The 15,440-nt window shown below is 42.1% G+C and overlaps 1 protein-coding gene across 1 annotated transcript in view; it reads left to right on the top strand.

Annotated features, from left to right (window-relative positions):
• dnah5l (dynein, axonemal, heavy chain 5 like) overlaps positions 1-15,440 on the top strand; it is a 208,353-nt gene that overhangs the window by 126,201 nt on the left and 66,712 nt on the right. The window contains exons 70-73 of the mRNA XM_050056535.1: positions 5,952-6,181; positions 6,806-6,964; positions 7,712-7,868; positions 14,995-15,140. Coding sequence (XP_049912492.1) covers positions 5,952-6,181; positions 6,806-6,964; positions 7,712-7,868; positions 14,995-15,140 — 692 coding nt within the window. The remainder of the gene's footprint in view (positions 1-5,951; positions 6,182-6,805; positions 6,965-7,711; positions 7,869-14,994; positions 15,141-15,440) is intronic.

A 15,440-nucleotide genomic window follows, 5' to 3' on the forward strand; every position in this document is an offset into this window, starting at 1 on the left:
CCCGGAGGTCCGCCGCTTTTCCCGGTCCGTCTCCTCCACACTTTGACTTATTTCCACGCTGCCGACAGTGGGACTTATATTCACTGTGCCGACAGTGGCTTGGAAAACCGGCCATAACGCCAGGGCCTGCCCTGCCTGCGAAGCGCAGCGCACCAAAATTCTCCCACGAGCCAGAGCACTTCCGTTTATATCAGACGCGCATTTCTCCACGCTGGTTGACAAGCGGTGGGTGGTGTGGTTCTTAACCGTGTCACACGGGGAAGAGGGAAGAGGGAAGGTGGCTGGAGTTCCTCCAACATTTGCAGTTAGATTATCATATATTTTTATTGACAAAAATACAGGCTGCTTCGGCTGATTTTTTTATGCGCACACGTGCCCCTAAATATTTTTTACAGTTCGCACACACCTATTTTTAGTCGCAAATGCGAGTGAAACGCTCGCACTGTCGAGCCCTGGTCTTACTTAGCCTGTACAATTGTAATAATGCTATGCCCAGTTGTTACGTTACCAATCCTTGAATGGATGGAGGGAAAAGTTGTTTTGTGATGTGCTGTTTTGTTAGCCGACAGAGGAAGGCTGGAAAGAGCTGTGGTTCCAGGTGCAGTCTTTGCTGTGTCCTTGTTCTGAAGGCGCACATCTGAGGAGGCTGGTCACTTGGGTTCCATGCAGAATTAGAGGTTCGGGTGCTAACTCAATTTGGTTCTCCTTGTTGCTGGAAAGTTAGATGCAAACCTTGTGTTTGGCACACTAAGTTCTTTGGTCTCCAGTTTCTGCTCCGCTGTGGGCATGCAGGTCGTTTTCCAGGAGAAAGAGAGCAAGAGTCTGTAGAGCGAGTGCCCCCTTTACTGGTTCAGGGGCGAGAACAGGGAGTCTGAGCCAGTCAGCAGCTCAGGAGGAAGAGGTGCATCTGGAGAGTAGAAGGCAGAACTTCTCCTGCAGTTTGCCTGGTGACATCACAGAGTCGCATGTCACTGTGAAAGTACTGTCCAATCAAGTTTGACGACTGGTGTCACTTGGGTGTGACCATGAGGCATCCTGTGGAGATGAGTGCTGTTCTTTGTTTGGTGAACAAAGAACCTTTGCATGTCCAGTTTAGATTTTAACAAATGACAAATCATCTGTGGTCCAGTGAGTTCATGTACTCATGAAAATGTAAATGGTTCATCCTCTGTGGAACAGGAAAATTATCAGCAAATTACACAAAAATCTGCTAGTTAGATTTTGATATATTTCGTCATGATGATACAGATGCAACCACTTCAAATTTCCCACGCCATCCGAAAGCCTTCCGGATACCTGCCAACTTCCAGTCAATTACCATTCCCCCCAGAGATGCTTGTACTTTACCTAGTAGTGTTTCCGTTAGGGTTGGGTCGGTATGAGAAAAAAAAAAAGGTCCGGTTTTTGTGAAAAGTTAGTAATACCGGCTTTTCGCCACTTTGGGGTGCAATTGACTCATTTAAAATTAAAAACGACCATAGGACAACAGAGTGACAGTAACACGTTGTTTCTTTTATTCCTTACAAATACATTTTGCAGCTTACTCAATCAGTGCAAACAAGGGTTGCTTCCTTCGTCTGGCTCAAAGCCAAAGTGTTGCCATAGTGGCACATTCTTTGATTTCTTTGAAACTAAATTGTCCTCCATTATCAACTCCCCAGGCTACAGTAGAGGCCTCGGCGCATGCGCACTTGCACCCCCTAGCTCAGTCCCCGCCCCACCTCCACCCCCTCTCTCTCCTGCTCGCTGTGCGCTTGGCGAAGAGGCAGACACAGGTGCTCACAGACTCGGACGTACTATAAGCGGAGTGGACTCCGCAAGGAGTGTTCGCAGTCATTCGGGCTTCCATAGTCAAGCGCACTTCCGCGTTGTAGTTTCCTGTAAAAATGTCCGTGAAAAATCCCTGCAATGTGAAAAATACATGCCGAGCAGTCTTTTGTGTGACACTGGTGCGCGGAGCGGAGTCCGCGCGGTCGTGCTTTGCGCGCACAGGGCTTGCGGACGTCCGCTTTTACCGGGCGGACCTCCGCGGCGTCCGCTCCGTGTACGTTCCGCTGGAGTATGCGGTCCGGTCAGTCTCAAAAAAAAAAACAAAACCCGGTACAAGACAGAGTACCAAACCGAATTGGTATTACCAAGAACCGACCCAACCCTAATTTCCATTCTGTGCTACATTATTAATTTACTCCACTGTCTCAGATGCAAATATTACACATTTTTTAGCACAACTTTTATTTTAAAGATTTAGTTTGGCCCATTAGTTACAGTACTTTTGTACAATAATATAAATTTGTTAGGATATATTACTACAGGTTACAACAAGCCACCCAGCAGTATTTAAGTTATTAAAATGACCACCTTTATCTGCTACAGCAAAAGTGTTATAAACACATTAGTTAATAAGGAAAACCTGAAATGTTGTTACAGTTGGCCCAGGTCTCCCCTATCTGAAAATACTGAGTTAGTCTCTCAGAATAATGAGAAACATTCTGAAAATAACTTAGTGCCTGAAAATAATTAATTAAATCATTTCGAAAAAGTTGCTCATTAAGAGACTTAAATTTTAAAATAACATTAACATCAATTAAGAGACAAAATCATTGTTTTTTAGTTTATAATGTGAAGAATTGTAAAATGTCACTTTTACGAGGTAGTTCAGAGACCAACAGTGATGATGTGTTGTTGAAAGTTTGCATCAAAAATTTGTAAAGCCCTCTTAGTGTGACGATCTGAGTGACTGGGAAACCTTTTCAGATGGAAACACTCACCCATTCAGAGGGAATGAAAAGGTTCATGGTAATGCTAATTATGTGTTTGAGCTCTCTCACCTTTCAAGATAAACAGGACCACATTATGTCGCGTTAGTGAAAGTACTTCATTCCTTCTCAGTTAAACTCTGCAGGCTACATGCAGCTTGACCTTCGTTGTGGCTGCAAGTGAGAATGAAATGCCAATTTCAGCCTGTGACCTCTCACTGACTGACTGACAGCCTCATCCAAGTGACATTTTACAATTCTTCATATTTAAAACTAATGAAATTCGTTCGTTCGTAATTAAGTATTTAAATATGCACATATTTTAAGCGAAGACATGCACCTGGCAGGGTGGTCTAACAGCACCATGAACTAAATATATATAAATACTGCATGCCACAATAAAATATACATATTTGGTATTATTGAGCTGCTCAGACAAGTGCTGCAAACGCAGTGTCGGGGCTGGGGATCTTGTTCAGATGGCCACTCAATGGCAATGGCCCATTCCGTAGGAACAAAAGGGTACAACATAATGCTACAAGCATGTGATATATAGAAGAGCTGAGGAGTTGTGTTGGCAACCATGCACCGCTCCACACCGACGCGCCTCTGCCATCGTACAGTCGCAGATGTGTTGCAGCATGACACGATCCATCAGACACATGAACGTGCTCAAATGGTCATCAATATTACGGCGTGCATGTGCATTTGGGCCAGCTACTTCAGTCAAGATGTGTTGTGACTGCGCTCCCCCAGTGCATAATCCCGGCTGTGTAGCCTACGCTTCCACACAGTCCCATCTTTTCCAGTTGCATGGCCCTCACACAGATCTGGTTGATCCGACACTATACAGAATAAATAAAATGTGTTCCGCAAGTGCAGTAATCTTGCTAGAAACTACTGAACGACATTAGATATATATATGTATATATATATTTATATATACATATATATAATCCAAATCCCTCTCTTTTCCTCTTGTCCTCTTTTCTGTCTGTCTCTCTTTCTGTCTGTCTGTCAAACGAGATGTTAGAGTTTTATTGTGACAAACTTACAAGCATTTGAGAATGACAGGGGGGTAAAAATGACCCCTCTGGCGACCGCGGTTCTAGTATTAATAAATAGTAATAGACATGTTATCACAAATTCCTCTTGCATCAGATCTTGTGAAACATCGCTTCCATGAATCTGTTCAGACAGACTGCGACAGATCAATGAGGTGAAGACGTGCTGCATGCGGCAGGCAGAGCGTGTGCAGAGCCTTGTACAGTCCGAATGTCAAAATAATGATTAAAAAAGAAAAGATCTATGTAATCATTTCCAATATTCACAAGCTGCTTTTATCTAACTAAAGATTCTGCTTCAGTCCATATTTGTTGGCGTGTAGTCTTTGAAAAACAACATTTTCGCTGAGGTTAAAAAAAATCCCCTTGTCTTTCGCACATTCTGTAAACGGAGTGGGAGCAGCAATCTAACAGGACCATAAGTTACATTTATATAGCCATAATAATGGTATTACATATACATAGTGATAATCATTAAATATGCTCTGTGTGAGAAGTTCTCTCCCACTGTTACAGTAATAAGAGGCGCAGTAAACCGCTTCAGCTTCCACACTCGCTGCTCCTCCTGGTGGATACACAGACCATTGCAACTGGTTTCTACAAATTAACCTTAGGGGCGTTACCAGTTGCTCTGCATCATCGCAGGGGATCTCATTAGAGCTACGAGCCCGGTCAGGGCTCCACCACGGACCAAACGGAAATTTGAAGTGGCTGCATCTGTAGAGGAAGAGGGAAGGTCATGTAGTCATTAAAATGTGGAGGGTTCATCCTCAGAGGAACAGGAACTTCATCAACAAATTTCACAGAAATCTGCCAGATAGATTTTTATATTATTTGTACTGATGATGGGGAAAGAGGAAAGTTCATGCACTCATTAACATGTAAAGAGTTCATCCTCTGAGTAAAAGGTACATGATTAGTAAATTAGACAGATATCTGCCCAATACATTTTGATATATTTTGTTCTGAGGATGGTGTTAAAGGAAAGGTCATGTAGTCATTAAAATGTAAAAGGTTCATCCTCTGAGGAATGGAAACATGATCAACAAATTACACAGAAATCTGCCCGTTAGAATGTGATGTATTTTATCCTTACTGTGCGTTTACACCAAAAGCGTCATGAGCGTCATAAGCGGCCAGCAGCCATTCATTTTCAATTTAAGCTTGCTACGAAGGGTGTCTGGAGCGTCGGCGGCAGCGAGCAGCGCGATGCCGGCGACCGGAGCATCACTGTGAAGTTGAGAGAAGCTCAACTTTATGCAAATGAGCAGCAATGCCGCCAAAGCAGCAGCGAGCAGCAGCCAATTGCAGACCGTGATACTCTCCGTGGAGTAGCCGGGTTCGCAGGAATTGGTGGACCCAGATGGCCCGACGGTACCGAGCCCTGCGTTTCCTCAGCAAATACACCGCTGCAATACAAAACAGGCTTCCCAAAGTGCGATCCATGGTGAAAGAGGAAGCGGAAGATGTACATGCTATATATATAGACACACTTTTTCCCTCCAAAGAGCTCCCGCTTATTTACCACCAACCCAATAAGTTCCCGCTTATTATTTACAACCAGTTACATTTCTCTCGGTCCTACAAGTCATCCTGTGCACAGCTGATCAGCTGAACACATCTGCAGCGCAGTTTGAAAGCCCCACCCCTTGGCAGCCTTCTGCAAGCCCTGCCAGAGCTGCCAGGCAGCGCGATGCCAGCGACTTGAGCGACCGCTGGCGTTCATGACCCTTTTGGTGTGAATGCACAGTTAGGGTGGGGCTGAAAGAAAGTTACTGTATTCATTAAAATGTAAAGGGTTATCCTCCAAGGAACAGGTACATGATCATTAATTACACAAAAATCTTTTGATATGTTTTCTCCTGACTATGGGGCTAGAAGAAAGGACATGTAGTTATTAAAATATAAAGGGTTTATCCTCTGAGGAATGGGAATGTGATCAGTAAATTACACAGAAATCTGCCTGATAGAGTTTGATATATTTTGTCCTGATGATAAGAGGAGGAGGAGGAGGAGGAAAGTCATCCTCCTGACACCATGATGATCTGTAAACCTTAATTTCCCCAGCAGTTCTCTAGTTTTAGCTCTCCTTGCTCTTTGACTGGTTTCACCTTCCTGTCCTTTTCTCCAGAATACATGAACAACGTCCTGGCGAGCGGCGAAGTTTCCAATCTGTTTGCTCGTGATGAGCTGGATGACATCACTCAGGATCTGATTCCTGTCATGAAGCGGCAGCACCCTCGCCGCCCTCCGACCTCAGAAAACCTCTATGACTTCTTCCTGTCACGAGTGCGGCGCAACCTCCACGTCGTGCTCTGCTTCTCGCCAGTCGGGGAAAAATTCCGGACTCGTGCCTTGAAGGTGAGTCAAAGAATGTGAGTTCAGCTGTGTCACATGAGGTCAGATCAGCAGTGTGTAACAATACATGGGTTACAGTACATTTAGGATGTGATTAATCAATGTGTGCTTTAAGAATGATGTTTTTTCTGTCATGTCATCTTTAAAGGAGCTCTTTATGACATTCAGAGCATTAATACAACTTGGACTTGACTAACCCACCTGATCCACAGTGGCGGACAGCATCACTATGGAAGTGTTAACACTTTAGATGACCCAGAACAACAAAACATTGAAAAAAGCATGATAATACTTTGAATTTATTAAATTAAAGTGAAGGAAATGTACATTATTTTTAGTTGGCATGCACATTTTATTACAGGCATCAGGAGTTCAGGCCTGCTTTTGAGAAAATAGGCGTCAGGGTACGGAAACTTCAAAAGTTACAGTCTTTTTAGTACAAAAATCCCTCTGTGATTCCACAGACAGTATTTACTTGCAGAGGAGGGATAGTCAGAAAAAGGAGTTTAAGTGTATCATGGGTGTCATGGATGGAAAGAGATGAGGTGATGTCATGAAGTCATTTGATGAGTTTAAATATGTATGAAGTGTTTTGTTAGCTTTGTCAGTGACCTCTGACCTGAACAGTTTCCAGGCCTGATATCGGGCTGCACTGTGGACTGGTTCCAGCGCTGGCCCCGGGACGCCCTGGTGGCCGTGTCACATCACTTCCTGTCTCAATACCAGGACCTCCGCTGCTCAGAGGATGTGAAGCAGAGTGTGGTGGTTACCATGGGAACCTTCCAGGTAGTGCTCACTGTTGCCTCTTTTTCAACAAGGAACTGGTTCCATTCTGGTCTCTGCACATAATTTTGAACTGTTCAGAGCATTTCAACCAAACATAAATTGGCTCAGAACCCAAAAGATTGGTTCAAAAAATAGGTTTTTCTTTACCTGAAGTGAGAACCGTGACGACATCAGAGGGCGTGTCATACAGGTTGGAAAGAGAGGATGAAGAAGGCAAGTGAGAAACAGTCAGAAATAATAAAAAAAAAATGTGCAGTAGTCTCATAAGTAGTTTGTCTGTGCTTGTTTTTTGGTTAAAAACAAATATCTGTAATAGCAGAACAAAAGTTCACAGGTAAACAATGTTATATGCAATTTTCCCACTATTGTTTATTGTCATTGTGCAACGCCCTCCATTGATGATGTCATCCTCAAATATAATGGTTCCATTCAAACTGGTCAATCAATCAATTCAATCAATTTTATTTATAAAGCCCAATATCACAAATCACAATTTGCCTCACAGGGCTTTACNCTCAGTGCAGAACCTTTTAGGCCAATTAAGTGATCCAGTCTCTGCAGTAGAATTTGCACTGGTGGAAATGTGCACTGGTTTGCTAGATAGCGCCAAACTTCCAAGAATCCTGAACAGAACCAATTCAAGAACCAGAGCTCATCTGGTGGAAAAGTGTTGTTTGTGATCAGGTGTGCATCATATTATCATCAGCATGTTTAGCTGACTGATCACTGGACCTCTGTCTTCTGCAGGACCTGGTGGCGGAGAAGTGTGCAGAGTACTTTGAGCGTTTCCGCCGTCAGACATTTGTGACGCCCAAATCCTACCTATCCTTTATTGACAGCTACAAGATCATCTACGCCCAGAAGATCGCACATGTTGGCACGCTGGCCGAGCGCATGAAGACAGGTGAGGCTGGGATACACCCCAAGTCTCTCCCCAGACACTTTCATGCTGTTGTTTTCCACATTAATTATTCTATTCGATCCATTGATCAACAGAAACTGAATTGGCAACAATTTTGACAATCAAATAATTTGATCACATAATTGTTTTAGTAGTTATTTAAGCAATCCTCAACTGTGAGGATTTTATGCCTTTCATTATCATATTTAAGAACAAAATGAATATTTTTGCACTTTTGGTCAAATGAAATAAGCCAAAGATGAGGAAAACGTCATCTCAGGCTTTGGAAACTTATCCACCATATTCCTGAAGGCACTATTGTAGACATGATTATGTGCACAACTTCCAGTGAGATAGCAGAAGTAGCAGTAAGCTAGTTAGTTCCATAGACTGTCTGTGGTTAGTCCCAGTGGCTACTCTTGGTGGCTAACTGTCAACGTTGGTTCTTTTTGAAAGTAATTTGCCTTCAGTTCAGCAAATACCGATTTATTTTTTACAAATATTTATCTAATGTTTACTTAACATCTTCTAAAATGTCTTTGCGGATCTCTGGTACCTGTTGCACTGTCCGTGTCTGTAAGGACTAACAACCAGTCTAAGCTAAAATTTTGTCTTCAGCAACTGTGTGTTGAACATGTAACCAGAACAAAAAGGGATTGTTCCTGTTGCCAAAGATACCACTGATATCAGAAATAAAACCACAAGAGTTTCATGAGGCATAGTGAAAAAGTATTTAATCAGAATTTGATTGATTGATTGAATGATTGATTACTTTATTGTTCCCGAAGGAAATTTGTCTTGGACAAGAAGCCACTGCATTAGACACATCACAAAACACCAAAAATACAACACAGCAAAAACAGTGCAAACATACAATTAGGCTTGTGCCAGTTTGAAAATTTTCCAACCGGTTTGATTTAAAGCCAAATATCTAACCGAACCAATATATCGAATTATATACCTAATTTTACCACTGGGGGTCGCATTTGAGCTATTTTTCCCAATAAAAGTCCATTATAGGTGTAATGCGCTTCCAATCCACTAGGTGGTGGAAAAGCTGTATTAACCGCCAATACACACAAGGTTACACAAGAAGAAGAAGAAGACGCAGAAGGACAGCAAGGAACGTTCCTCCGACTCCGCTCTCTCAGTGGAGACACGGCGGTTGAGAGGGCCAAGCGAGAGGACATTCCTGTAGTAGTTCCTGCCCCCCAAATAGTACCAGGAACTTCTTCAGTGGAAACGGGTTACTAGGGCAACAAACTGAATGACTGCTGACTCCCTCGCACTTTTTCCCGCCCCCAATGAAATTTGATCTCTCGCAGCATAGTCTGGGGCCATTAGTGGCCGTTTTGGTAAGGAACCGGAACCAGGCCGAGTGAGACAGGATCCGGAATTCGATGAATGCGCCTTTCCGTCAAAATAAAAGCACCAAGCTAATAAAAATGTGGTGAAACTTTAATTTAAAAGAATATAATTTACAAGAAAAGCCCCAAGCCATTAAGTTAATCGATTTTCTTACACCCCTCATCACCCCAAATCGATGGTGCGCCAGAATTTAAAGTTTTACTTTGGTGAACACTTTTAGTTTGGTGAATTTGGTGAATTTGGCATCCGCTCTCTAGACCGGAACCAGAATCCAGACAAAATTCAGAGTGAATAGAAACCAGGCTCTTCACTTTATGTGAAGAGTCTGGTGTGAAGAGCCTGGTGACGCGAGGCTACTCGCAGCAGCAGCAGACAGCTGAGCGGAGCAGCTGCGGAGTCCCTCTGAAGCCTCTGAGACAAACTAAACAAAACACTTGTAGGCTCCTCCACTTCATTTATAAACAAACATAAACCTTATTAAGTTGTCATAATGCATGTTACAATGCAAGATAAGTTGACTATAGTCCCTTGACACGTCGACGATGTGAAAAGCTTTTTTTTTTTTTCTTTTTTTTTTTCCTCATCCGGTTTATCTGGTTGACGTGAATTAAACCGGGTGGAGCTCTTAAACCGGACCGAACCAGTTAAACCGGATATCGGCACAAGCCTACATACAATATGTGTATGGTCAATTCATACACCCACCCTACATATGACCTGAGTTGAGGAGATTCACAGATATGGGTATGAATGAATTCTTATATCTATTAAGGTATCTTTTTTTGTTTTTGATGGGGACCCTGTAACGCCTCCCTGACGGGAGCAGATCATACTCTGCATACAGGATATGGGAGGGGTCCTCTTTGCTTGTCTTATTACACTATCCTCAAAAATCTTTTGGATGGGAGGGTATTCTCTCACCCCCATCGCTTTCATTGCTGTGCGAACCAGCCTGTTTAGTTCTGCTCTCAGCGAGACATTTAAGTTTCCAAACCAAGCTGTAATTCCATATCGCAATATGCTCTCTATCACAGTTGTACAGAATAGCATCATGATCTTCTGTCCTACTCCAAACACCCTGAGCCTTCTCAAGAAATGGAGTCGTTGCTGGATCCTGCTACACACAGAGTTCACATGGACATTCCAAGACAGCTTACAATCAATGTACACCCAAGTATTTGTATGAGTTAACCTGAGCGATACATACATTATGAATCATTAATGAGGAGTGATCACCCAAATGACCTGGGTCGAAAATCATTTCTTCTGTTTTCTTTGCATTGACAATGAGATGATGATCATCACACCACTGTACAAACTTGTCAGCCTCCAAACTGTAACCCAAGATGTCAGTGTCTGTATCCATCAAACCCAGTATAGCAGTATCATCTGAGATCTTAACTATACAGGTGCTAGGGTGAGTACTTGTGCAATTGTTTGTATATAATGTAAATAAAAGGGGCGAGCTAACACACCCCTGGGGCACCCCTGTGTTAATTACTTTTACCTCAGACAGTGTCTGGTTCACTCGGATCCGCTGGGACCTGATGGTCAAAAATGAGCGATACCACCTGATGGTATGTGGGTTGACCGACATCTCCCTGAGTTTTTTTAGAATGATGTGTGGCTGCAGGGTATTAAAAGCAGAGCTGAAGTCTACTAGTAATAATCTAGCATAGGCCTTGGAATTTCCAAGATGTTGCAGAATAAGATGGTATATGGTTAGAATTGCATCATCATTGCTACGGTTGCTTTTGTAAGCAAACTGATGGGCATCTAACTGGCCATGTATATCTTCCTTCAGCTTCCCCACCATCAACTTCTCTAGACATTTCATAACATTGGAAGTCAGGGCCACTGGTCTATAATCATTATTTTCTTGGGGGGTAGGTTTTTTAGGCACAGGACTTATGACTGCCTTGTTCCAGAGGGGTGGGACTACACCTGAGTCAACTGACTCCTGGTAGACAAGGGCCCAGGCTGGTGCAAATTCCTCTGCAAATGTTTTCAAGAGGAAAGCTCAGACCCGGTCTGGCCCTGTAGCCTTTTTAGTGTCTATTAACTTAAATGCTCTTGTAACCTCCTCGAGGTTGATTACTATTTTTGGTACCCTGTTATCTATTTCTATGGTACTCATAACACCCTCACGTTCATGGGAAAAATCATGTGAATCATATCTTCAGTAAAAAGCATTCAAATCCTTTGCCATTTTTCTTTCATCATTAGTTTACAACGGGTTCCTTTTCTTAGTCATATTTGTAATAAATTTCATAGTGGCCCACATTTTCTTTGTTATTAGCCCTAAAGTCATTCTCTATGGATTCCTTGTATCTCCTTTTAGCCGCATTGAGTTTCTGCTTCAGCTCCTTTTGCACTGATTGTAATTCCGCTTGGTCGTAACTCCTAAAGGCAAGCCTCTTGCACTTGATACAGTGTTTAACGTCTTCAGTAATACAGGACTTGTTGGAGTACTGTTTTATTGTCTTTTCGGGAACTCCTTCCACACAGAATTGCAGAAGAGAATGACACCTAGACTGACTTCATTCTCAACCTACTTTAGAAAATTGCTTGTTATAAAATAAACTCAGCAACATACCTTGAAATATGCATTTAGTCATTAGGGCTGAGAATGTGTTACTGATTTACCGTAGTTCCTTTATATCATATAAAAAATGAATACCAGAAGTTATTTCTTGTACTACTACTTTATTTTACTGAAATCTGCTGCTAATTTCAGCATCATGTTTTGCTCAGAACAAGTTTAAATAAATCAGAAGTTAAAAAAAATGCATGAACTGCGTTGTTGACGCAGACGATCAGAGGATTAGCTGGGAAACATCACATTCATTCACTTTACATGGAGCTACAGTTAATACTGAATTATGTAAATGTTTGCCAAGTGTGTTAGTATCTCTTAATAAGTCATCAGAAATCAGAAATCATCTTTAGAAGGAGCAGATGTTTATCTTAAGCTAGCTCAGACCATGTTAAAGTCAACAACATTTTAACGGACCAAGGCAAGCTTATTGCTAGCATTCTCGGTTGAAAAGAAAAAAAACCAAACAGAGATGGCAGAGGTATTCAAGTTCAATTCAATTTTATTTATAAAGACCAATATCACAAATAACAATTTGGCTCAGAGGGCTTTACAGCATACCACATCCCTTTGTCTGTTGGACCCTCACAGCAGATAAGGAAAAACTCCCCAAAAAAACCCTTTAACGGGGAAAAAAAACGGTAGAAACGTCAGGAAGAGCAACTGAGGAGGGATCCCTCTTTCAGGACGGACAGACATGCAAAAGATGTCGTACAGAACAGATCAAAATGATAAATTAACAGTAATCCGTATGACACAATGATACAGAAAGAGAGAGAGAGAGAGAGAGAGAGAGATGCAGGACAGACAGTAATGACAGTAGCTTACAACAACATTGATTTAAGTAATATTATTACAATAATAATTACGGCTATTGTGGTACAATATGTTGCAGGTATGTATTAATATATGATAGTATATGTATGTGGCAATAATCATGTGTATAATTACAGCAGAAGTATGACTAATAATAATAGCAGCAGCAGGAGGCATCAGGCAGGACCACGGCAGCAGCACAACCATGTCGCACCATCCAGGCATAGCTGCGATACGAGTTAACCCGCCAGACAGTGCACAAAGGCTCTGGAAAAGAAGCTGAGTTTGTGACATGCAGAAATAGGATGTCATTGTTAGCAAAGGAGAGAGAGAGAGAGAGAGAGAGAGAGAGAGAGAGAGAAGGAGAGAAGGTGCACGGTGTATTATAGGTGGTGAATTATAGGAGGTCCCCTGGCAGACTAGGCCTAAGTCAGCCTAACTAGGGGCTGGTCCAAGGCAAGCCTGAGCCAGCCCTAACTATAAGCTTTATCAAAGAGGAAAGTCTTAAGTCTAGTCTTAAATGTGGAAACGGTGTCTGCCTCCCGGACCGAAACAGGAAGATGATTCCACAGGAGAGGAGCCTGATAGCTGAAGGCTCTGGCACCTGATCTACTTTTGGAGACTTTAGGGACCACGAGTAACCCTGCGTTCTCAGAGCGCAGTGTTCTGGTGGGATAATATGGCACTATGAGCTCTCTAAGATATGACGGAGCCTTTAAATTCAATCCTGGATTTTACAGGGAGCCAGTACAGAGAAGCTAAAACAGGAGAAATATGATCTTGTTTCTTAGTTCCAGCACACATATATATATTTTCAATATATTGATTATTTAGTATTCTACTTTAATGTATGTAGCCTACAGTGTACCCAATTTTGAACTGAAATGACTGAATGTAATTCCTTTTTTTTCTTCTTTATTTTCTTTTTTTCTGTTTAACTTTAATATAAACATAAGATTTGTATTTTATAATGTAAACTGATGAAACTGTATGTTTTATATGTAATGTAGTGTAATATATTGTATGTAAGGTGTGGACCCCAGGAAGAATAGCTGATTGCCAAGGCATTCAGCTAATGGGGATCCTTAAAATATACATAAACATAAACATAAACATAAACACGTGCCACTGTGTTCTGAATTAGCTGGAGAATTTTTAAAGACTTATTAGAGCTACCTGATAATAGGGAGTTACAGTAATCCAGCCTAGAGGTATGATCACATAATCCAGTTTGAGCTATAACTGGTGGTGTGTTCCACGTTTTATTTCCCAATTGCAGGGCTTAAAGTGGCGCCGGATTTCCGGCTTGAAGGACATTTCTAGTATTTCTGTCTTACCTCTTCATAAACTAAAGTTATATCATTTTGCGCGACGGACACTTCATATAATAACATAATATACTATTTATGGTGTTATGTCATCGTGTCATTTCTGTCTCTACATGGTCACGCGTTAACAATTCTCCTCTGCTCTCTGTATCGCGCACGGCGGAGTTCCACCACACACACAGGTGAGCACGCTAGAGCGGCTCGGGCCGCATTTTCTTGACCAAACTTCCAGCACTTAAATAGGTCATAGCACAAAACAGCAGCATGTCTAGTGATTTTTTACTTTTATTATGTTCAATAAAATTGTATGTTCCTAAATCTTGAGACACCTCGTATGTAAGCTAGACAGACATTTCACCTGCTCATTACTGTGCACACATGTACTGTATGTCCTTAGTCCTAAAGAGCCCTTCTGGTGCCAGTAGATACATAGAAACATCCCAGCAGGCTGTGCTTTGCAAGCATACAAAAAAGTTTCACGTGTGTGAAGCTTTGTGAAGGGCAGATAGAGGGAAGCAAAATATATTAAACCCGGTGTTAATACAGCAGAACTGGAGAGAGGGGTGAAAAATAAATGGAGGTGGGCATGGCTCGAAGAGGGCGCAAAATTAAAGACGGAGAACGACTGACAAAGATTGCCGCTGCCCGTCCCCCCTCTTCTTGAAAAGAAGAACAGAGTACAAACTGTTACCATTGGAAATCGCCGGTTCAGCGCCAGAAGTTGCACCCACAATCCACGCAAGGTATCATGGGGGCTTTTGTAGACAAGATAATTCATTCACTCATAAAGGAATAATTGTGGGATTACTGGACAGTGAAAATATTTGTAAATTGCAGTCCCTAATGAAAAGTAACAGATGTTGGATTGAGGCATACTGATGACTGTGGACAGACAGGGAGGAGCTGAACCTTGTGGTTCCCCATAATTCACTGCAGGTCTGTAAACAGGAGGAGGAGCAATTGATAAATGTGCTGGTCCTCATCTCGTTTTTGTTGTTGTTGTTGTTGTTGTCTACTGCAGGTCTGTGTAAACTGATGGAGGCAGAGCAGTCGGTGTCTCAGCTCTCTGAGGAGCTGGTGGTGAAGGAGCAGGAGCTTGCCGTTGCCTCCCAGAGGGCAGATGAAGTCCTGCAAGAGGTCACGGCGAAAGCTCAGGCTGCTGAAAAGGTCTGACATGAAACAACACATCCTGTTTCCTAAATCAAAAGAGTGAATCCAGGAGCTTTAGATTTATAACAAGATGCAGATAGATTGTTGACTAATTACTTATTAGTTCTGTCTGTTTATTCAAGCTGCTCTGTGGAGATTTTTTAAGTATAGTTATTCAGATTTTTGTTCGTAAAAAAATGAATGATTTTCACTTTTACCTCTCGTCACAAAAGTCCAACATTTTCAAGTATTTCAGTGTTTTAAGGGACCTGACAATAAGAATCATTCTGTTTTTGTTACCTTAGAATGAGCCATTAA

This window comes from Epinephelus moara, chromosome 11 (genome assembly GCF_006386435.1).
Source record: "Epinephelus moara isolate mb chromosome 11, YSFRI_EMoa_1.0, whole genome shotgun sequence".
Lineage (NCBI taxonomy): Eukaryota > Metazoa > Chordata > Actinopteri > Perciformes > Serranidae > Epinephelus > Epinephelus moara.